General features: G+C 39.9%; 1 protein-coding gene across 1 annotated transcript; it reads right to left on the bottom strand.

The window, feature by feature from the left end:
• Nucleotides 1-194: 194 nt before the first annotated feature.
• On the bottom strand, nucleotides 195-23,450 carry mmp11b (matrix metallopeptidase 11b). Its single transcript, XM_003439606.5, has 8 exons — nucleotides 22,329-23,450; nucleotides 12,489-12,754; nucleotides 10,654-10,797; nucleotides 4,787-4,920; nucleotides 4,486-4,700; nucleotides 4,163-4,367; nucleotides 3,459-3,719; nucleotides 195-3,353 (listed from the first exon to the last, which is right to left on the bottom strand). The coding sequence occupies exons 1-8, from the start codon at nucleotides 22,431-22,433 to the stop codon at nucleotides 3,226-3,228; spliced, it is 1,458 nt and encodes a 485-aa protein (XP_003439654.1). The 5' UTR covers nucleotides 22,434-23,450; the 3' UTR covers nucleotides 195-3,225.
• Nucleotides 23,451-24,153: the final 703 nt, after the last annotated feature.

The raw sequence follows: 24,153 nt of genomic DNA on the forward strand, positions 1-24,153 counted from the left end.
TAACAAGAATGGTCCATAAATGATCCATAAATGTTGGGAATGAGATCAGGTTTCTTGATATGAATCAAAGCTAAAGACAACTTACCGTAATGCTGTTCACTGAACAGTATCGACGTGTTTCTTTCAGTTCATTCAGCACCTCCATACAAACTTTTTTCTATTATTAAGCTTGAATTCAAAAACAGGAAAATTAGTTTGTTTTCGTGTAAATACAGAACTGGTTTATTCACATGAAATACCCCTGAATATAATGGTAAACAGAGAGTTAAAAAGGATATCCCAATAAAATATCATTATTAAGGCGCATTTGCAATGATTAAAATCACAGCTAACTGTCCATGCTATGATGGACTGCTGTTTTTTGCAGGCACACCAGTGTATTTTACAAATCATTGCAATCCTCAGTGTCCTGCACTGTTTATTACAAACAATAGAAAACAGTACTGAATACAAATGAAAATATGCAATATCCATAAAAATATGCATTACTGTGAGTGAAGCCATAGCGTAATTCTGTCTCTTTTTCTCTTTTTTCTGATTAGGCCTAAACCACAGTTTATATCACAGAGGTTTTTTTGTTTTGTTTTGTTTGTGTCTGTTTATGTTTTTAAAAATTTCACTCAGTGGTTTTGAGGAATCAGCAGACTGAAAGAAAGATCGAAAAAAAAAAAACTATTTTATGGCACAAGATGAATACACCAAAGGACAACATTAACACTGAAAAGAGCAGATATGAGGCATGTGTCTGTCTTGCCTATGGAACCTTAAGTAGCACCTTAAAAATATAAGATTAACCACAAGGCTTCATTTATTCTGGATACTATCTAGTTTAGTTTAAAAAAAACTAATGTGGATAAACTGGATTTGCAACACAGGCTGTCAGTGCCACACAATGCAAAAGCAAACCAATCGTTTCTCACATCAGGCCAGCGCCAGAACAGCAGTTTACCTCTGCTCAAGCTGAATAAAAGGCTAGAAATTGCTTTTGTGAACAATTACATTATTATAGTAATGCGTCATTTCCTGGCTGGTCCTGATTTTTCTTTTAAAGAAATGGCTTGCAGATCATTTTCCAAGGGGCTAAATGGCCCGTGGATGCGGTCAAAGGAGAGTGAAGCAGTAAAACCACTAACCCAGTTTCACAGGGCCAGCCATACACATGTATGTACAAGCCAATTCCAAAAAGTCAGAATATTGTGTTAAATCTAAATAAAACAGAATGCAATGATTTATACATTACATATACATTTAGTTAAAGCTATTTTTCTCAGAACTAAACTGTGGTTAAGCTACAACTTAGGCAAACTGTGGAAGAGGTGTAGAAGTAAAGCTGGGATCTTTTACATTTTTATTCATTCTATTTGGAGAAATTTTTTTTAAAACATATCAGAACTTGTAGCGGCCAGTCCTCTGCACAATCCATGCAGCATTTGGTGAGATACCTGAGTCTTGAGATAAGTTCTAAGTGAACCTGCCATCTGTAGAGCTATTCTATTAGCACAGCTATAACCACTTCTTATAACCACTTTTCCAATTAGCTCTACCTCCCGAGATGCAGCCATCCCTAAATGTACATGCTCAGATATATACATATATACCCCAGATGTATGCATTACCCTTTAGTTAGCCAAGTCCATGCTGTAAGGCCTCAAACTGAGCATCTTTTGCTGTAGTCATTTTGCTATTTTGCAAGTCGATGTGATGAGATCTGAATAAGAAACCCAGGGACCGCATGCTCATACAATAGCAGCTTTCCAGTCACAAAGTAAGCTATACCCTGCTTGAGATTCCTTCAGGACACCTTTGAGAAACATTTTCATTTCATCTGAAAAGTGTTGACTGAGATCACAGATGAAGGAGTCAGTGGTAATTTTCCCATATGAAATGGCCCTGTGGGCTTCAGTTTAGGTCGGTGGGTATGCAGGCGACCAATATGGCGCATGACCAGAAGACAGCGGCCTGGGTTTGAATCCGACCTGGGACTCTTTGCTGCATGTCTTCCACCCTCTCTCTCTCTTTGCTTTCCTGTCTGTATCCACTATTGCTATCAAATACCCCCAAAAATGGCTCTGCAAGCAGAGAAGTTGCTCCCTGCTGAACATTGGAGTAGAATTTAGGATTCAGGCACATCCACACTGAATTCCCTCCTCAGACCAGGAAGCTACGTCCATCATTTTTATATACAATCTGTGGTTGTGAGCCAACTAACAATATAGTCAGTGGCTCCAGTAGGTGTGCATGGTTAATGAACAGCTAACAGAATGGTAGAATACTCTTAAATCTTTTTGAAACGTGTAAATAACTCAGAATGCTTGAAAGTGAGTTTGAAAATTTCAATCAAATCAAAACTACATGTCATTTTTTTTGTTTCTACCACTAACACAACTCATCAATAATGCTAGACTAATGTAAGAAAGTGTTCACCTTAATCCCTTAATTGAGACTAGCCAAACACTCAAAAGAACAGTTTATGAGTGTGTGGGTTTTGAATACTCATTTACTCAGTACATGGGTACTATGAGTTATCATTTTAAGCAGTTCCAGAAAGTTGATTCTGGATGTAGAATTTTCAGTGGGAGTTTTATTTATCTTCCAAGTGACTTCTTTCATCATTGATCAATAGCCACCATACCATTTATAAAGAGGGACCAGGGAAGCAGAAGAACATCACATCAAGAAGGCCCTGAGTAAATGTGGTTATCCCAGCTGGACATTTGTCAAAGCTGGGAAGGTGCCTAAAGAAAGCTCCAGGCAATCCAGGAGAGAAGACGGACAACTGCTGCCTAAGCAAAAACACTTAGTGATCCCTTATGTGTCAGGAGTATCGGAACAGCTGAGATGCATTTTCTGCCAATTTGCATATTAATGACCATGAAACTGACCTCACAGCCCACTGTTAGCCACTGGTGCTAGTTTTAGTCATTATGCAAACGTACTGTTTATAAGGTTGGGGAAACCTGCAGTCAGCTGAGATGGTGGGATAAAAGCTTGGATCTGAAGTGTTTATTGAACTGACACTAACAATTTTAACTAGCTTTCTCCAGATTGTATTCTGACACTGACAGAAACATCTCTGGCTCTGCAAAAGGCAAATACAGACACTTGCTTTATAGTCAAATTCATGAAATCTATCAGATTGAATATTTCCAAAACATCTTGAGTGTTTTGTATGGGAAATTTAACAGAAAAAAATGATTTGTAAAAGTAATGCAGATGTATATTAACTTATTTGGACAGAGAGGCAGAGCAGCCAAAGAAATCCATGCCGATGCTCCGGGGATAGCCTTCCAGTACCTTCAGTGCCACTGGGTCAAACTTCCAGTAGTGCATTCCACTCAGGAAATTGGCATAGCCTATCAAAGGGCGAAAGAATGCAACAGTGAACTCCAGATGTACAGGTTAAAACCTTCTCTAGACCTACCAGTCACTAAGTCAGAGGCAGAGATTACACTCCTCACCATATCTGTCCAAAAAAGCTCCATCGATGTGGCTGGGCATTCCCCTCCACTCGTAAATGCTGTGAGGGTGGATGTCATTGATTCGATTATCCTGAACATTGAAGACCCAGTAGTAACTCGACTTGAAGAAGTAGACTTTCTCAGTATGGTCCTCTTCCCACTTCAAAGCTGCTTCAATGTCTGTTACAGGAAGACCCAACCGCCTCACTGAATCTGGCCCTGTTATCTTCCTTTCAGCATCAAAAACCCAGTAGCTGTCACCTGCCATAGCAACAGTGAAAATGAAACTTCAAATGCTGCTCTCATTTACTGAGGAAAATGACTATTTGTGCAGTAGGATTCCAGTAATAATAAGTAACCAGGATGTTGTTTCTAGAAATCATCACTGCTGAATACACGTAAAGCACATCCTTGTGAAAAAGTACAACCATGTAACAACAACATTCAAGGCTACGTATCTCTACCATAAACTCTGAGTTTCTTTCTCCCTTAACTGAACTCACCGGACACACATTTTATAAAGACTTCACTCCCTTTCACTCACTATTTTTACTTCCACATGGCAGTTAAGAATTTTACAGTCCATGTGTATCCACTTTTGTTTGACTAGTTTTGAGGAACAAAGGATATTTTGTTGAAATACTTGTTTAATGTGTCCTTCCCCCATGTCCTCCAGAAAAAAATTGACAAGTTCGCGTCTGTACCTTGGAAGAACCAGATGTTGCCAGACTTGTCTTCAAACGCAGCATCAATGTGTTCCGGAATTCCTTTCCAGTGGCGTGATGATAAAGCTGGATAACCAGGTTGTAGCTGCCCATCACGGATTCGCCAAATATATTGAGACTTAAAGAAGAAGAGCTCTCCCCTGATCATGGATACGGCATCAAAGTTTGTTTTGCAAGCGTTTGGCTGGAACACAGCAACAAACGTAGTCTGAAAATTTTTGTCTATGAACTATCAGGCAAAGCAGCAAAATACAGGACGGGTTATGTTTTTAAGTAAATACATGTATTTTCAAGGGCCTCACCAGTTCAGTCTCAATCTCATTGGTCTCTGTCATCACAGGCGGTGTGTGGCGAGGGGATCCGTACAGATACTGAATGCCCCTTTTGTCGTCCTCACTCAGCTGCAGAGGGTAAGAGTCACTATAGAATGGGCACATCACAGCATCGGGCTCAAGGGAGTGCTGCAGGCCCAAAACATGGCCAAACTCATGAGCTGCCACTTGGAGGAGGTCTGTGCCTAAACAAGCAAACAAAGGAGGGCAGTCAAACTTAGAGCAGTTATTTTTTGTTCCATTCAGCTCAAAGTATTTCAAATGTACTCACCAGCATTATTGCCCACTGTCCAGTGCTCATCATAGTCAAAGTGGACTTCTCCCTCTCTCTGTGTCTGGGGGAAATAGGCGTGAGCAAGGATTCCTCCTGGACCATCGAATGGTAAGCTGTCCCCATGCCAGTACCTACACAATCACTTCTGTTAGAGGACAAAGTAAACCTACCACATATCATTCTTTTGGTGCTCTTTCTCTATGCTAAGCATGTTGTAAATTGAGTACAGTGTAACTCCTAATGCTAAATATTAGTTCTAAATCGCAGTACACATCATTCAATGATTCAGCTAATACCCTTATAAACATCCAATTGGCAGTGTTGTGCAGATACATAAATCAACAATCTTCCTGTGTGTGCGCGCGCGCGCGTGTGTGTGTGTGTGTGTGTGTGAGAGAGAGAGTGTGTGCAAGTCATGAAATGTACTTGAAAATGAGTGTGAGAAGCCACAATAAGTATCCTCATCGCAGGGAGGGGCAGGAGTGTCCAGCGGGGAGCAGTCCATGTCCCACAGGGGCCAAGGCTCAGCCATGTGCACACACAAAGACACACACACAGGCCATTCGGTCACTCACTCACTCATTCACACATACCCACCCACCAATGGCACACAAAGACACATAAAGACATATACTGAGCCCCTCTTTTGAGTTGCAGGCAAGCAGACGCCCCCCTGAACCAGCAGCAAACCGGGACACAGCCAGAGTGCCCCACAAACCACCTGTAGACGCCCATTCCAAGCAGGGTGTATGAAACAGGGGTGTAGGAAGACTACCACCCCAATCAGTGTTGAAGGTGCTATGTTGGCTGGGTGTGTTGTGGGGGATGAGTGTATAAAGTGTACGGGATGAGTATGACTGTGCGAAAACTAAAGGGCTGTTAAAATTAGGGGAGTTCATCCCAAACACCCAACTGCTGAACGGCAGTGCTCATCCACAAACAATATTTAAATTAAGGTCCTTTGAATTTACAAAATTTGAAGCACATAAAAGCTCAACATTTAATGCATTGCCACTCCCTAAAAAGGTTCATTTTGTTGTCATATGGTAATATTGAGAACTGCTTGTGTCCTAAATTAGTTTGCTTTAGTAACTTTAGTGATTTTGGTAAATGGTAAATGGACTGGTTTCAGCCATTGAGTCGTCATGTTCAGCACTCTGAAACAGATTCTGCGAGGCATGAAGAAATATGTGTAAGAACAAAATTAAGAATTTATTTTGCTTTTACAATAGGGCATGACTTAAATATGCCACAAAGTGAGTAGCTGTTAAAGGGAATGTCTGCTTGTAGAATTATACTTGGATTGCATTATTTAGCTAGACAAAATGATACAATGGTCAAAAACCTTTTTATGTGGACTTGTTGACTAGTTGAAATTTCAGTGGACCAATGTTTCTGTAAGAAAACTATGTTAGACATGCTTTGATATTAAAGTATGTCAGTAAGCTATATATCAGGCACATGATGCATTTCTACGCTGCACTTAGTAAACTAGTGGCTAGCCTATTTTAATGTGTACAAAGTGTGTTATACAAAAAATGGTAGTGTGATAGTTTTTAACTGAGTATATAATATTAAAAAAGAATAAAGCAGTAGTTCTAAAAATAAGTTGTGAAAGTAACTTGTACACACGTTAGAACTTGAATTGCTGACAAAGTAAGTGAAGTGTGGCAGGACACTGAAAAACAAGAGAGCTGTTATGACATTGAAGTATCATGAATCTGATGCCAAATGACTCTTCTGATTTGATACAATATGTAGCCAGAGGCATGCTATTAAAAATCCCACCAAACAAGTCCTATGTTGCATTTGTTCCATAATCTTCTCTCAGTCTTGGCTGGGAGACATCTGGTTTAGTGTTTCCTGGTTTACTCTGACAGAAGGAGTCATGCCTAAGATTTATGTCTTTAAAAAAACGTTGATTCTGTTCATCTGGAATGTAGCGTTTTCAGTTGGAGAAACGTTTTGTCACTCATCCAAGTGACTTCTTCAGTCTCAGCTGACTGCAGGTTTCCCCATCCTTTTAAACTGTACATTTGCATAATGACTGAAACTAGCACCACTGGCAAACACTGGGCTGTGAGGTCACATGACCCAGAAACTGACCTCACAGCCCATTGTTCACCAGTGGTGCTAGTGCGAGAGAGTAAAAGGTCTTTTATGTTTGAACAGATAAAGAGAGCTATAACAGACCTTATCCATATTTGCTAAAAGTAAATAATCTTTATTCTTAATTAAAGATATAATAAAAATATAAGTTTGATTAATATGTTGAATGAGAAATGCAGTTTGAAAACTAGTCTAATGTCCAGATTGTGTCTGCACAGACATGATCCAGGTTTGACCTTGGCAGCTTAGTGTCTGTGTGTGGCTGGAAAAAATGTGAAAGATAAGAAATGTGCTGCCAACCCACAATTATACATGATTCTTGACATAAAGTAAGAGAAACATAATTGAAGAGAAATAGCATAACCTCAGTAAGGCATGAAATGAAGCATATTCATGTGAGACTGAACATTCATATGTGATGGAATTATTGACAAATTAAGTACCGCATAGAAAAGAAAAAAAATGTAATAAAGTGATTTTTAAAGTTGCTTTAAATAATCGATGTGGAAAAGTCAGATAGATAGAGAGAGGATGATAAAGGTCATCAGGTGATCAGACGTCAACAATGTGACTGGATGTCACAAAGGGTCAGGCCACTCAGAAGATGTGACGTCCAGAAAGAGAGGGGGGGAGAGAGCATGACCAGGTATAAAAGTTAGATGAAAAAGTGATACAGGGTTCTTCCCTTTGTCTTCTGAAAGATGAGCAGTTCAGAAGATCGGACCTAAGATGTTGAAGATTCCAGCAGAGACCCCAGAGGGATCGACCGCTGGACTGTGAACCTGCAAACTGGTTTTGTATTTTTTGACTTTTTCTCTGCTCATTTTTGCCGTGTTAGAATATTGATTGAAAAGGATTTGGATTTCATTTGTTTTCCATTGATGTGTCTCCTAATGGGTCATACCTACGCTCATTCTCCCTAACCTCCTCCCTCACAAGGATTAGAACAAGATCAGCATTAGCTCAGAGTTGGTTAATTAGAAAAGTATAATTCAGGCGATTTGAATATTATTTTGTGATTGTTATTATTTCATGCTTTGCTCTTGATAAATTGCTTTAATAAAATGTCCTGCAATTAAAGTCTAAATTATAGACATTCCCTTTTCAACCCTTTGTGAAACAGTAAAGGTAAAAATCTGAGTATTGTTCCTCGTTTGTATAACTAGATCTTACGGTTTACTCCAGCACTTTAAAAGTAGCAGGCCCTTGGGAATTAGTTTTCAAAGCCACCAAATTCCCCCTGTTAGTTACCAAGTGCACCCATCTAGAGGGGAGCTGCCATTAATGGATGTGGCTGGTAGGACCGGGCCTGCAAGGCTACTCAGGTCCCCGGTTTTTATTATCAGAAAGCAGGGTAGAGACCCAGAGGGCTTCAAGGCAGTTATTACTGGTCTAATCCCCACACCCACTGGGTCTATCTAAACTCTGAGCTGCACACTGGGTAAGATTCATAGGATAAAGATTAGGATTAGTTAGACAGAAAGCTGATTCAGACTTCCTGTATTGGGGTTCTGGTTCTGGTTTTACAAGTCTTGCTAAGTCCCTGCCTGAACATGTCAGCATTTGTTTAGGAAGAATGATTTTAAAAAACTTAAGTGAAAGATTTTTGATCATGGAGCCCACATGTACCATACAGAGTAGTCTTAATCCTGCTCCAGGTGCTCAAAGAAGCTGTGCTTTGCTGTGGTTTTTGGCCACCGTCTTTGCAGTTGTGTGGATTCAAACATCAGAATGAACCTCATATTACCAAAAAGTTGATTCTGTTCATCTGGACGTAGCATTTTGTGGGAGAAACGTTTTGTCACTCATCCAAGTGACTTCTTCAGTCTCAGCTGACTGCAGGTTTCCCCAATCTTACAAACAGTACATTTGCATAATGACTGAAACCAGCCCACTGAAGGAACAATGGGCTGGGAGGTCAGTTCCTTAATCTTAATTATGCAAATTCTCATGACCATTGATCAACAACCACTGACCAAAACCCACTGATCAAAGAACACTGATCAATGGCCATGAGTACCATTCACAGAGAGTTGGGGAATGGCTGCAATCACAGCATTGTAAGATGGCGAAAGATGTACCCTTAGGCCCCCTCCTCGATTCAGAGATGGTCTTTCCCTTTTCACGTAAATGGCCTCCTTGACTCCGCGCTTAAACCAGCGTTCTTCCCTGTCCAGGATGTGTACATCCTCATCGTTGAAAAAGTGTCCACTGGCCTGTAGGTGTGAATAGACTGCAGAGTCCTGGTCTGACGAGGTTGCTCTTCTGTGTTGCTTCACCAGAGGTTGTTTGGTTTCCCCGATGTATAAATCCTGGCAATCCTCCTGGCACTTAACAGCGTACACTATGTTACTCTGCTTGTGTCGGGGGACCCGATCCTTGGGGTGGACCAATTTTTGGCGCAGCGTGTTTTGGGGTTTAAAAGCCGCAGAGACCCGGTGTTTAGAAAAAATGCGTCTCAACTGTTCCGATACTCCTGACACATATGGGATCACTACAGGTTTTTGCTTGGGCAGCGGTTGATCAGTGGTCTTTGATCAGTGGGTTTTGGTCAGTGGTTGTTGATCAATGGTCATGAGAATTTGCATAATTAAGATTAACCTCCCAGCCCATTGTTCCTTCAGTGGGCTGGTTTCAGTCATTATGCAAATGTACTGTTTATAAGATTGGGGAAACCTGCAGTCAGCTGAGACTGAAGAAGTCACTTGGATGAGTGACGAAACGTTTCTCCCACAAAACGCTACGTCCAGATGAACAGAATCAACTTTTTGGAGATTTACTTTCCTGGATGATTGAGAATGCATCAAGACGAACCTCATATTATTTAATATAAAAACTAAAATTATCTTAAGGCAAATGAACTCTTGGTAAAAACATAGGTTACTTAGTTTCTTGGTTTTTGTTTAATTATACTAGCTAGTTTCTTACCTTGCAGTTGCTTTGGAGGTGTGCCTGTGTCTACTGTCTGCCTAGATTGGCATGTGTGCTCACCGTTCCACACCACAGCTACATCTGGGCAGGCCAGAGCTTAAGTGATTTGATATATAAATATTGATGTACTAGTTTTGTTGTATATTGTAATTCTGAAACTACTTAATGCTGATTACGATTTGGGGTTTTTAAAGTACTAGAACATGAAGAAAAGTACAAACACATCATGTGCGATTACTGTACACAATGTTAATGGTCAAGATTTCATCTATACAAATGTTTAAGTCATAATACTTGCAGCTGCTTCACATTCATGCTTAAGATGAATGGCCAAATTCATCTAGAATTTGGCCAAGAAACAACAAATCACAGAGTTCCTTTTTTACAGCTTTATTTCTGCTGTATCTCGTCTTCCATCTTCTCATTAATGACAGTATATATGAAAAAAAAATCTGAAGCTGAGCTTGAACAGGATGATCATATCTAATCATACAAGCAATTCCATCAGGGAAAAGTTAGAAAAGATGAAGTCGAGGTTTATGAAATCTCACCGAAAATTTGCAAGTGGATTTGAAATATGTAAGGCAGGCAAGGCATTCATTTAGGCATCTTGCAACTGGGGGAATCTGCAGCGGTTTAGAGGATTGCTGAAAACGTCATGCTCTGTATTTATTTTTCATTCCTGTTAATATCTCTGTTGAATAAATGAGTGACAAAGCAAACTGTCCTTGGGTTGTTGTTTTAGGTAAATCAATGTCTCAGTTTAGCTGAATGTTTATTCTTAAAGGCCAGTGTTGTGTTGCTCACTGGTGGACATGTCTCACCTGTTGAAGTCAATGATGATGTCAGCATTCTCACTGGTTACTTCTCTGAACCTGAGAGGAGTAACAGCACCCCACACACCAAACGCCTCCTGGAAAACACTCCGCACTTTGTCCTCACTCATCTGCCAGGGAAAACGTATGATCCTGGTTGGCACAAACACATTAATATTATGTTAACATACATTTAATATATATGTTCATATGGTATGCTAGACGTCTTAAACTCTTGGAAATCCATGTGGATCAATAGCATTAAACAACATAGCTGTCTTTGGCTCGTCCCTGCCTATTTTTGATTTGCATATGTACCTGGTAGGCCTAAGAGCGGATTCCCTTTGGAGTCTGTTGGGGTTTGTTTTTTTTTAATTTATTTTTCTATTTTTTTTATTGTGGTGTCCAAAGTGGTTAAAGCAGTGGTCTTGGGAACACATTCGAGGCAATTTTGGTTGCTTTTTCCAGGCTTATGGGTTTCAGTGCATAAGTACCCACCACAAGTAGCACCTGAAGACTAGGGAGGAGCTTCATTTGATTCTGGTTGGGCAGCTAGAAGGATCGGGCTGTGGTGAATTCTCTATTTTTAAGCTTCTGCTTTTGGTCCTTCTGTGTCAGTTTTGTGTATTTGGGCAATAGAGTAGAGCTTTGTTTCTGATAGCAATACCAATTAAAGGCATGCATGTTTTTCTGGGGAATAACCTGGCAGTTAGTCCACCACCCCCAATTGTGACGACTTGTCCGTCAAGTTCACGTTCCTTTTATTAGTACCCTTATTATTTATTTTGCAATTATGAGGTGGCACCCTGCTCAAACACAGGCACTAGTAAATCTGTACAAGCACCAGACTTCATTAAGACTACAAAGAGCTGTCATAAATAGGTAAATGCAGGTTTTAAAAAAACAAAATTTGAATAGCTTAAGAAACAGTGTCTTATATAAAAAGACCTTCCTTCTCTTCAGTTTTCTTCTTTTACCAGTCCCTACATTAAGTACACCCCATTCCTGCCTTTCTTTCTCTCGCGCTGCCTCCTAACATGCCTTCCTCCTTTCCTCGATATTTGTCTTTGGCCACCAGCACCTTGTTGGATGTTGCCTAAAGGGCTTGGAAAGAAAAAAGCGTCTGGACTTCTTTAAGTTTCTTGAAGACATTTCACCTCTCATCCAAGAAGCTTCTTCAGTTCTTCTCGGATGAGAAGCTAAGATAACCTGGATGACTGAGAATTTTCACAAACACGGTGGATGTTGTTAACAACCTAGGCCCCGACTGCATGTTTTATTTGGCCAAGAGTTTATGCAAGATGCACCTTTCTGATACAACCCTCCCTGTTTATCCAGGCTTGGGAGTGATATTAAGAGTGCACTGGTTTGTGGCCCATTTTTTCAAACAGTAAATTAGAAAATTCATCAATAAAAATAAATTTCTTAGCAATAAAAATATGATTCTGATTAAAGAGCTTGTGATTATTCATGGATAAACCATTATAGAAACATAACAAGTTATTATGGTAATTGCCAATACTGTACATTTAGGGCAGCTATGGCATAAACCTCATACTGGTTGGTGATGTAATAAATTTGTTAAGCTTAAAGTTCCAGTTCTTCCACCATTTATAAGATAGCTGCTAGTTGTTTTGACAAATGAAAACTAAAAACAATCTACATCACAAGTCTTAATGTGAAACTAAACAAACATATTTGTTTCATTAGATCCCCATACTGAACCAAAAACCATCAGCTTTGGGCAAATTATGGTCATGTAGGCAGCCATGTAACACATCAGTAAAACAAAGAAACAAGCCACTGTAGTCTTAGTAGGCTGTAGGCTTTTTAGTGTTTCTTACTTGTAAGTTAAGTCTGTCTTCTCCCATCGCCTGCCATAGAGCGCAAATCGCTTCCTGCGCTGCTGTCTACTCAAGGTGCCCCTCCTCTTTTTCACATTGTTGTACGTCGTGCTGAGCTGCGTTAAGGCAGGATAATCTGGGACTCCACAGCGAGGACGATTCCACAAATCTGTGTCATTTTGGGACTTCAAATCGTACTCTTCATTTAGTGTGTCCTGTTCATGACTTGGCCTCTTCTTCAGACCGGCGTGACTGTTGCTCCATCTCTGGGGGAAAGAAAACAAAGTCAGAGTACTTTTTAGTTTTAATAGATACATAAAGATGTAATGTTGGCTATGCACCATTTCTGCCACCTTTCTACTGGTAAACTCCAGGTTATCCTTGGCTTTTGACTTCATACACACTTCTTTGAAAGTAAATCATCACAAAATACTGATGCTGATGACATAACGTTCATAACATTCACACCCTCCTGGAGAAAGTACTTTCATTATACAAAATGCCTCATTCACCCATTATACAAGAACTTCTTTGTATGCTTAAGTGCTTCCTATTAGCTAATATTCATACATATTCCTACTCCAGTAGATTTGATTTGATTTGATTTGATATTGATATTTGATTTTGATATTAGTCCCACAAGGGGAAATTTCATAAGGCTGCCAACCTATTGCACGCAATGGCGGCGCCATCTTACCCTCCGACCATAAATACATTACTCAAAAACATCACATGGGGAAGACAGGTCAGAGAGGTATAACAATGGAAAATGCACCGCATGAGGAAAGATAAGGAGAAAAAAAATAACTCCTCCCAGACTGAGCTCCAACAGGGAGATCAGTTTGAGAACAGAAAAAAAACGCCTCTGCACATAGCACATGAAAAAAAAAAAAAAAAAAAAAAAACTCTTAATACACCAAAAAACACATGACAAGCAACAGGGGTGGGTAAAGGGTGAGAGACAGCCAATGTAGACAGTACATCCGGGCCTGCAGCCTATGTGCTGGTCTCCATGATCCACCGTCAGCATTGGAAGGGAATAAGTGTCGAAGGCGTTTGGAGGGGGGAGGGGGGATGAGTGTATGTCTGCATGTGTATATATGTCTGTGTGTGTATGTGTCCAGAGTTCAGCTGAGACAGTGTCCTTCGCCCTGCCAGGCTAAGTAAACAGTCTTCCAGCCAACCCAGGTGGCCTTGCATAGAAAGGGAAGAACAGTCAAAACATAGTCGTTATCAAGGTTTTAGAGAACAGACTGTGAGAGAGTGTTCCAGGGAAAAGTAATACAAAAAACACGAGACTAGACAGGACACAAGAGGCTAAGCAGGGAAGCTAAGGGAGAGGAGGAGGAGGAGAGGAGAAAAGTGCGACCGCCTTCGTCAAGAGCAAGAGCAGAGTGCACAAACTGGGTGTCATCAGGACGCTACAACAAAGAGCAAACACCATCCCCACAGACACAGCGGCCAGGGAAGCAGAAGAACATCACATCCAGAAGGCTCTGAGTAAATGTGGTTATCCCAGCTGGGCATTTGTCAAAGCTGGGAAGGCGCCTAAAGAAAGCTCCAGGCGATCCAGGAGAGAGGGACAACTGCTGTCTAAGTGAAAACCCTTAGTGATCCCTTATGTGTCAGGAGTATCAGAACAGTTGATACAGTCGAACAATCTAAAAGCCGTGTCTCTGTGGCTTTTAAACCCCAAAACATGCTGCACCAAAAATTGGTCCACCCCTAGGATTGAGTCCCCTGACACAAACAAAGTAATGCAGCATACGCTGTTAAGTGCCAGGAGGACTGCCATGATTTTTACATCGGTAAACCAAACAACCTCTGACAAAGTGGATGGCACAACACAGAAGAGCTAACTCGTCAGGCCACAATCTATTCACACCTACAGGCCAGTGGACACTCTTTCATTGATGAGAATGTACACTTCCTGGACAGGGAGGAACGCTGGTTTGAGCGCGGAGTCAAGGAGGCCATTTACGTTAAAAGGGAAAAACCATCTCTGAATTGAGGAGGGGTTCATCTTTCACCATCTTACAATGCTGTGATTGCAGCCATTCCCCAACTCTCTGTGAATGGTACTCACGGCCATTGATCAGTGTGCTTTGATCAGTTGTCTTTGATCAGTGGTTGTTGATCAATGGTCATGACAAATTGCATCAAGGAACTCACCTCACAGCCCATTGTTCATACAGTGGTGCTAGTTTCAGTAGTTGTGCAAATGTACTGTTTATACGGTTGGGGAAACTTGCAGTCAGTTGAGACTGAAGAAGTCACTTGGATGAGTGACGAAACGTTTCTCCAACTAACAGTCACTACGTCCAGATGAACAGAATCAACCTTTTGGAATTTGTAGTTAGTATTTTTCTGAAGAATATTTGGACTGCAGACTGGACCACCCAGAGATCAAACCATCAGCCTTATGAGATGACCCTCCTGAGCTCCTGCCACCAAAGGCATCAGTGTATGATCCTCAGCTCAGTTATCCATCTGATGTTTGAAGCGTCATAAGGTGCTGCGCTGGGCGTCTGTCACACTCCTTCATTACATGCTGACGTCAGCTGCTGGCTCACTTGTGTTGGTTTTTGTTGTCTGATGTGAGGGATGTAAGTTGGCCCAGGCCAGCCTATGATTGTTGGTACAGTTCAGTTTCAGAGTTGCTGAGTGGCCTGTTTTTCACTGAGAAGACAGTTAGCTGTGCTAATATGCTGCCATGTGTATTTTACGCTAAGAAAAAGCCACCGTGACAAGGAAAGAAATCTGTCAGCACAACTTTCTGGACTTAAAATGTAAGAAATCAATGTGTAAAACTGCAGAAAAAGTTTGGGTTGATCATTGTTTAGATTGTCCAGTTTGTTTGTGTTTTGTAGTCAGTAAAAAACTGAAATTTCTATTGTAGAAAATAGAAAAACTTTTCTGTTTTTCACAAAGTTACAGAGGTTTTACTGGAGACAAAGCTAAGCATTTTTCTAATTTGCTAAAATTTATGAAAGCTGAAATTTCTTAGGTATTGAATGGAACAAAATAGGCTTTCTCGTCAAAGGGCATTTTTTGGGAAAAAAACAAAAACAAAACACTACACGACACTACACAACGATAGACTGATGTGCAAATAAGGCAGAAAATTGCTATTATTAATGGAAGGATGAAAGTCAAAGTAAGAGGCAATTCAGTTTTTCAAATGTCAAGTGTACTTTTGGTCTACTTTTGCTGCTGGTTCAGTAAATTTTGTTTGGAGTGATGAAACCTGCAGTTTGAAATTCTGTGAGGTGTTTGCTTTCAGGAACAAAGGTATGTCCATGTATATCGGGTGAACGGAGGGATCCACGCATTGTGTTTACATCTTACGTTTACTTGCTCTTTAATCATTTGCCGTTTCAGCTGTTTGGTCGTTGTTGAAATAACTTGTTCTCCCTCTCGCCTCCAGTACCAAGGGCATTGGGGTTCAACAGGTTAATTGTTTATTGCTTAATTATATTGTGTGGCATGAATGGCCATAATGGAGGTTTTTGTCAGTTGGAAAAGCTGCAAAATGTATGAAAATACAGTTAAAAGTCCAACATTTCAGCTTGTGCTTGTTTGTGGTGAGCAGCAGATCAAACAAGTTAAGAATTATAAATGGCTTCAAACACTGTAAAACTCATTTAGACACTCAGACACTGAATATCACTGAAATGCAGCCAGATACTGCTAATTGCTTGTTTTTTCACTTTTTCCTGGCATGCTTGCATTTAAATCCGGCTCCTTGTCTCCCCGTGTAGGCCATGTCCCTCAGCTGTGAAAGGGTGGAGTGCTCACTCCGGATCAGGGATGAGTGCCTGCCTCAAGTGGAAAAATGTATGTATTTCAGGGTCTTGTTCACAAGCAAGGTGAGAAGAGAGTGGGAGACTGGCAGGTGGATTATATCAATTGCAGATACTGAGAGAAGTTGTTGCTATACCAGTCAATCTGTCCTTACGCTCACCTGTAGTCATGAGCTGTGGGTAGTGACTGAAAGTATGAAATTGCAGATGCAAGCTGCATAAATGAGCATTCTCTGAAGTTTGGCTGGCCTCTCCCTTAGTGACAGGGTGAGGACTTAAGTGAGAGAGCTACTGTTTCTCCACATAACAAGGAGCCAGTTGAAGTGGTTCGCGGATCTGACAAGGATGCCTCCTGGGTGAGGTGTTCAGGGATGTCCTAGGATGCATTGGAGAGATTATATCTCTTAGCTGACTTGGGAATGGTTCAGTGCTACCCCGGAAGAGCTGGAGGACGTGGCTGGGGATGGGGAGGTATGAACTTCTCTGCTTAGGCTAGAAAATGGATGGATAGATAGACTCAAGAATATACTTTCCCTGTCAATTCTGAAGCTACATTGATCTACATTGCTTTTTGGTCCAAGTATAAAAGTATGGACCTTGAATTGAACAGCAGTTCAGTTCTGTTCAGCAGTGCTGAACCACCACCCCTACTTTAGACCTTTACTTTACAAAAGACCTTGTTGTTTTTGCTTTTTGAGTCTCACTCACAGCAAGCAAAGCTGTTAATCATCAACATCAAATGTCAGGTCTTACATTCAAAACCTTTGAAGCTTTAATTGTGCTATTTGATTTTAAACTTATAAAGGCCATTCAATAAAATAGAGACCATTTAATTCCACCTTATACTGGGTGGAGAGCACTTACTAACATGACGGAGGCTGACTGAACTTAATTCTTAAACTGACCCTTTGTCTTTTAAATCAGAACATCCCTATTTGCTTTGCAGAACAAATAGCATGGGCGTTTGTCTTTGCTAACAGATTAATGGCTGCTAGGGCTTTCCTGCGATAGATTCATAAATCATAAGTTTATTCTGACAAGCAATTTTTTAAAGTGGTTCAATCCACTGAAACTGTGGGTAGTGCAACAACAGTTAAAGACTGCAATCATGTCTTCTATTACTAATATACTAAAAAGTAACGTGGTCAGTAACTGAAGATGAGGATTCACTACCCCATTTGGAATTCAGTCATTTTTACCTCATACCTTATTCGCACATCAGTCTATCGTTGTGTAGTGTTGTTGGCCGCAGTTTTGGTTTTTTCCCAGAAAATGCCCTCTGACGAGAAAGCCTATTTTGTTCCATTCAATACCTAAGAAATTTCAGCTTTCACAAATTTCAGCAAATTTGAAAAATGCTTAGCTATGTGTCTAATAAAACCTCTGTAACAATGTGAAAAACAGACAAGTTTCTATTTTCTATTTTCTACTATAGAAATTTCAGTTTTTTACAGCTACAAAAAAAAAAACTGGACAATCTAAACAATGATCAACCAAAACTTTTTCTGCAATTTTACACATTTATTTCTTACATTTTAAGTCCAAAGAGTCATGGTCACAGATTTCTTTCCTTGTCACAGCAGCTTTTTCTTCATCATGTAGAAAAAAAGTTAAATATGTAACTTCTTTATACTGACAAAAAGGGGATTTTCACTGGTCCAGCCCGCTTAAGAAGTAAAATTAGTTTGGCACCCCAGGCTAAGACAGTTTGAACAATGCTTAAGCCAGAGCCATGCTGAGCTAGCAGATCGTTCAATTTAGGATGAGTGACAAAACTATAGTTTGTTTTGTAAGTATGTTGGCGATGAGTACAGGTTTGCTTAAAAGGCATAAACACAGAGTCACATGCCACTAAAAGAAAGCATTGTGTATGCTTGGGAATCCTGCCGATGGGGCCAACATGTCCCCACAGGATAGTGCGGTTCCTGCTTCTCATCCAAATCAGTGTGCCTGAGACACAAGCCATGTGTACTGCTGGGCCCATCTGCAGAAAGGAGCATTATAGTTTTATCTAATAGGTGGTTACACTGAGGATTCTTTGTTGATGATGTTCAAACATGCAACTACACGTATATGTGCAAGTATGAACCTGCACATGACAGAAAAAATGTGCACACACACAGACGAAAATGTGTTCATCAAAGCTACAAAAAGCTGCATCACACACAGTGAGCAGATGTCTGGAAATTCCCTCTTCAGTCATGACATCAGGTCACCTGCACTATAATACCGGGGGTGTTTTATGAGAGGCTGTTAAGGATGGTAATCTAAACATTAGCGAGAATGATCATTTTTACCGTGACAGAAAAAACATGCAGGATTTGAATTAACTCCCTCTTAAACACATGCAATGAGATATCCCACAGATATCCCTTGGCAGATAAAAAGTAGCCAAACTTTAGATAAATGATGCACATAGTGGGAGAAATTTCTCCAGGGTAAATATTTAATGACAAAAAGTCCTGAATATCAGCAGGCTGTAAGTGTTTTGCACACAGAGAGCTGACTGTGCCAAGTGTGGGGAATGTTTGCAGGATGAAGGGTATTAGCATGAATAGAGATGAGAGGCTGCTTCTCCACGGTAAACATCTCTCAGTAAACCTTCAGTCAACCTTCAGTCAACAAGCCCCATCATACTCTAGATAACATCAGCTTTTCCATAGGAACCTTTGAAAACATTGCAGTTTCTGTGTGTTGTGGTTTCTAATATGAATGGTTAGTTTTCTCTGTCCTTTGTGTTTTTGAAGGTTTTCCCCTCTTCTGTTCTTTCTGTGTGCCTGCATCTGCCTTTCTCTCAAATCCTTTTTAGGTTACTTCCTGTATTATTTTGAATTATTTTGATTATTATCTATTTCTGTCTGATTGACTTGATTGTTGTCCTTTTACCCCTCTCTCCCCGGTGTGTCTATTTAGTGCATGTCTTTTCCCTCATTCTTGGTTGCACTTCCCTCACATGCCTCCATCGTGCTTGTTTCACGTGTTTGACCAGTGCTTTTTTGGATTTTTGTTTTTTACTGGACTTTCCTGGCTCACTACACAGGGCATGTCATTAAACCAGTCACTTGTTGTTTTTATTTCCCTCCATGTACCTGCAAATCTCTGTTGTCTGTATATTGGATGCTCTTGTAAAATAGACCTTCACAAACTTCAACAGATTTTAACCTTTTGTCCTCATCCCACACTGTTTAAGATCACTCTTTTGGCCATGTGTGGACAGGGAAAAATTCAGACGTTTGGAAACAATCAAGTAGGCATACGTTTTGCTTTTTGATTAGATTTTATCACCCCCAAACTCCTTTGTTCAGGGTGGAAATTGTGAGCGTATCACGCAGACCCTGCCAATTTCCTTTGATAAAAGTCCCCATCCATAATTGAGGATGTAGGGCAGAGTGATTTCATTTGAAAACAGTTTCCAGATAAAAGTGCATAAGTGTGATTATAGAAACAGTGAGAACTACTGTCTCCAGCAGTGAAAGTATTTGGGCCTGTGATTGGCTCAATACCAAAATAAAACTACTTCTCTATGTCTTGCATTCAAAATACCATGATAATATATCATCCAGATGATATATTATCATGAGTAGCAAAAATACTAGAAGTGTCTAAAATGACCGGTACTGTTAATACAATGAGCAACTTTTTTCAGTTCTTGAAGTTAGACTTAGTTTTAGCTACTTTATAAGCTCCATCCAGTGTATACCCAGCTCAGCAAAAGCTGCAACTCTATTTTTTTCATTGTTGATTAATTTGCTGAATATCTTCTGGAAACAATCACTTAGTGATTTGATCTAGAAAATGTCAAAATACATCTTTTCTTATTTTTTCCACATATTTTTTGATGTGTTCAAATGTCTTGTTTGACTAACGAAAATAGCACACCTCTCACACCAAGGAAACAATTAACAAGTCCTTCTTTAACAGTCAACAAATCAAATCATTCTTGTCGAGGTTACTTGAAAAGCTCAAATAAATCGAGAGTACAGAGGAATGGAGGGGAAAAAATGTTTTCTTGTTTTTCTTTTGTCCTTTCAGCTTCTAACATTCTAACATCTTCTGAACATTTTGGTGAAAGACCTCTAAAACATGTCAAGAGGCCCAAACAAGACATGGCTTCAAGGGCCACAAGCCAAACAGCACGATTATCCCACTTAAACTGCCTCTTAAAATATGTGAGTGAAAACAACATGATAGTACAGCCAACTAAGATTATGCACTGCATAAAATGGACAACAATATTGCTTGTTTTTATAGATGCACACTCTGGTCTGACGCGTCTGAACAAGCTACGTTTCTGCAGTTAAAAACACAGCCATTTCCTGTGTGTTGCATTTTACATCATTGTTAGAGCAGTATGAACCACAGAGCTGTCTTTGTCTTCTTCAGGTTTTCATATTGTGAAAAGGTGCATTTTTGAAGGCTTCAGATGACCTATTCTGCTCAACTTTTACCTCATTTTTATTCTCAGACATCATATACCATTTTTTTTCTTTTTTAATTCTTTTATTTCACTTTTAATCAGTTTTCTTCTAATTAGATGTTCCTCATAAACAGAAGATTTGAACATAATGTGGAGAGTTTGTGCTCTTGCATCTCACCGCTGTCTTTCTGTCTAAACCTGAAGACATGTTCTTCAGTGTTCAAGCAGCACAACACTTAATAACAACAATGATTGCTGATGGTTGGTTATTTTAATGTGGATTTTTAACAATTGTGTCAGTCTCCAAAAATATTTGCACTTAACTGTATACATTTGGATGAAGACTTTTTTTCATTAACCAGACTAAAACACATGTAAACTAATGTGTTTACATGATCATAACAAAGAATATTAGAGCATAAGATGTTAAGTTGGATAGTCAGGGAACTACACAAAAACTGCAGTCATAAGTATCACTAAAGTGGATTTTGGTATATTAATCTACTTTCATAAACTTTGACTAAAAAAAAACATCTTTAAAACAATTTTTCTTTATTTTTAAAGTTGAGCTTTTGCCTTGACTGTTATGAGCAACAGCACCTTTTCTGGGTAACAGGGTTACTTTGTATAAAATGCTAGTATTTGACTTAATTTGACTTAATGGTCCTGCAGCTGCTTAACCTGCAGATAAACAGATGAATTCATTCGTCAGTCCAGAAGGAAGCCTCCCACACAAAGGAATGTCAGGGACTGACTGTTTGTTAGTAACATGAATCTGTCACAAGCAGCAGGTCTGCTTCAGCTATTATGATTAGTCACTGGAATCAAACAAGGAATAAATAGAAATGCCAGACAGCTGCACAGGGTCCTTTTTGCCAGGGCCGGTTCCTGTCTGTGGACACTTACAGCTTACAAACAAGTCTTGGTGGTGTTACTCTGCTGCCCACTGCCTGTTTACCTTACGTTTCTGTCTTTAAGTAGTTATCTGCGGTTTTCCCCTGAGTCAGCAAATAAGTAGCGTTTGCACCGGAGTTACCAGGTGCGTGCCTCTGCCTGCATAATCTGACTCTCACTCACCGGAAAGCAGCTCTGGCACCCTCCAGGGTACAGTACACAGTAACAACAATAAAACTTTTTTTTTTTTTTTTTTTTTTTTTTAATCCTTCACAAACAGCACCGTGTCATTCCAAAACAGAGACATCACACTGGTAATCTGAAGATGTTCTAACTATGAAAATCATAGTTCCCTGAGTCAGTTGTGACAGAAACTCAAAGAGACTTCTCACAAATCTCAGCTGTTCAACCATCAACAGCTTTCAGTGAGAACATTGATGTCTTTAAGAGCAGCGCATGCAGAAGCATTAAGGTATGCAGAACAACAAAGGAACTTACAGCAGCATCCCTAAAATGAGTGGATGTGACGATACATGCAGCACAGTTTTGAACACACACTCACACACACACAGATGAGAAATATCAGGTAATTTTAACATGTTTCATTCATTTATTAATGTCAACTTCTGTATTACTGGGTGTTTGTTCACCATTGCATCTGTGAACACTTTCCCATTCATAAGGATTTCTGGAAAGTGCATTTACGCTTCAGATGCTTTGACTCACCTGCAGCTGCTTGGCGGTCCTGTGGTCGTGTACCGGCAGAGAACAGACGCAGAGGAAAAGGTACAAAGGCAGGATGCTGCCGTAAAACACGGCAGCTCGCAGCATCTTTTCAACGCTGTGACGGCGACCGTGCAACAGAGCGGACGGAGCGAATGAATGTCGGCCCCGGTGTCTTTGTCCTACTCAGGTAACAGGTTTACTACACACGTGATTTAACCCCTTATACTCCCAGGGTTGCAGCTCATGGGTTTCGCAAACTGCTGTAATCTGTAAATCAAAGCGAGTATTACACTCTGCAGAGGAGGATAAGGACCACTGGAAGGTCTTTTGGATTCTTTTTTCCTGAATTCTGAGAAAAAATTTTGCATTTGGGATTTTTTTTTTTCTGAATTCTGGAAGAAAACAAAATCCAAAAAACGCTCCCATTTGTTCCTCTCTCCGGTGCCCCAGTCCTCTTCCGTAGCACTCGGACTAAGCTGTAGATTCAGAAAGAACCTGTGCGTCAGAAACGTCGAATCCTTCGTTCTTTTGGATTTTCTCTGCAAAAATGTGCAACTTCTCCTGCTTTTGGCGGAAACCATTTATGTAAAGACATTCTTTATTACTCTCAGATATTTTTTCAGCTTCTCCCTTAATGCTTTTCAGACACAACACGCATATGGTTATGATTTACTTGTCTGCCTTCTTTTGGTCCAGAGGAGGACGTAACTGTTCGGTCTGATATCTTTTCTCTGTTAGTAGGAGCAAATGTGGTGTTTCAGTTTACAAACGGCGCCCCATAAATGTGCGTGTGTCACGTATTCACACCAGCAATGCATTCCCTTAAAATTATGAACCATTGGTCTATAATAGCTCAGATGTTTGCACATGTTCAAAACTTTATATTCCTTTTTGCAAAAAGTTTAACGAATAAATACGCGTTCCAAATATGTTTCAAATGCATGTTCTCCCAAATCTGAGCAGTAAAACTAACAAAGTGAAATCAGTGACATGAACCATTTCTCTTGTTTGCAAGGATACATCTCGCTACGATTTGTTTTCATAGCGAAAAAAAGTCTTTTGAAGATTTATGGATTCATTTTATTTTTGTAAAACAAATATACAGGATCTCAATTTAATAATCATTTAAATCCTTCAGATTTAAATATTTACATAAAGAGGGTGCACCTTAAATTCTTAAATCTTACCATAACCTGGTTTAAGTTGTTATAATCACGTATTCAACAGTTGCTTTAAACTAGAAATAGCATTGACATTTCAATATATTTCTGGGGTTTAATGGTGAATTAAATCAAAACTACTGTACTTAACTACAAGGAAATTACATTCAAGATTCAAGATTGTTTCAAACTAGTAATTTGTTAAGGAACAGCTGATTAGATCAAAGAAAAAAAATGTTTTAAGGACTGGAACATATTTGCTGTATAAGCCATCTGTTCATCACAAATCTTCCTGCAGCAGACTGAATTACCTGCAGCACTGCTGGTGAGTGGAAAACGTGATTCTGTCTCCTGTCCAGGTTTCCCTTTGCTCATCTAACTTTGATGCATCTGTGACTCATTTTATGGATATAGGTGTACTGTCTGAAAGGGACACTGTAGGCTAAGACTGTCTCATAGTTACAGGACTGGAAATGTCTGACTGCTAATTGCACATTTACAGAAACAGTTCATCATGCACCAACGCATGCACTGACATTTGAATGTATTCGGTTTAAAAGAGTGAGGACATTGTCTAATTACTGGGTGGTTGGAGTTTAATGACAGGTTCAGTCTGTACCAGCTCACATTTGCTAATTTAAACACTGAATGTTAATATCAAGCAC

This window comes from Oreochromis niloticus, linkage group LG7 (genome assembly GCF_001858045.2).
Source record: "Oreochromis niloticus isolate F11D_XX linkage group LG7, O_niloticus_UMD_NMBU, whole genome shotgun sequence".
In the NCBI taxonomy this organism is placed as follows: Eukaryota; Metazoa; Chordata; class Actinopteri; order Cichliformes; family Cichlidae; genus Oreochromis; species Oreochromis niloticus.

What these genes read in the sequence shown, in the direction of transcription:
- mmp11b (XM_003439606.5), bottom strand. Translation starts at nt 22,433, where the DNA reads ATGCTGCGAGCTGCCGTGTTTTACGGCAGCATCCTGCCTTTGTACCTT. An exon ending in GGACCGCCAAGCAGCTGCAG is followed by an intron (nt 12,755 to 22,328) that starts GTGAGTCAAAGC and finishes TCTTTCCCCCAG; the next exon opens with AGATGGAGCAACAGTCACGC. An exon ending in ATGAGATTGAGACTGAACTG is followed by an intron (nt 4,368 to 4,485) that starts GTGAGGCCCTTG and finishes GCTGTGTTCCAG; the next exon opens with CCAAACGCTTGCAAAACAAA.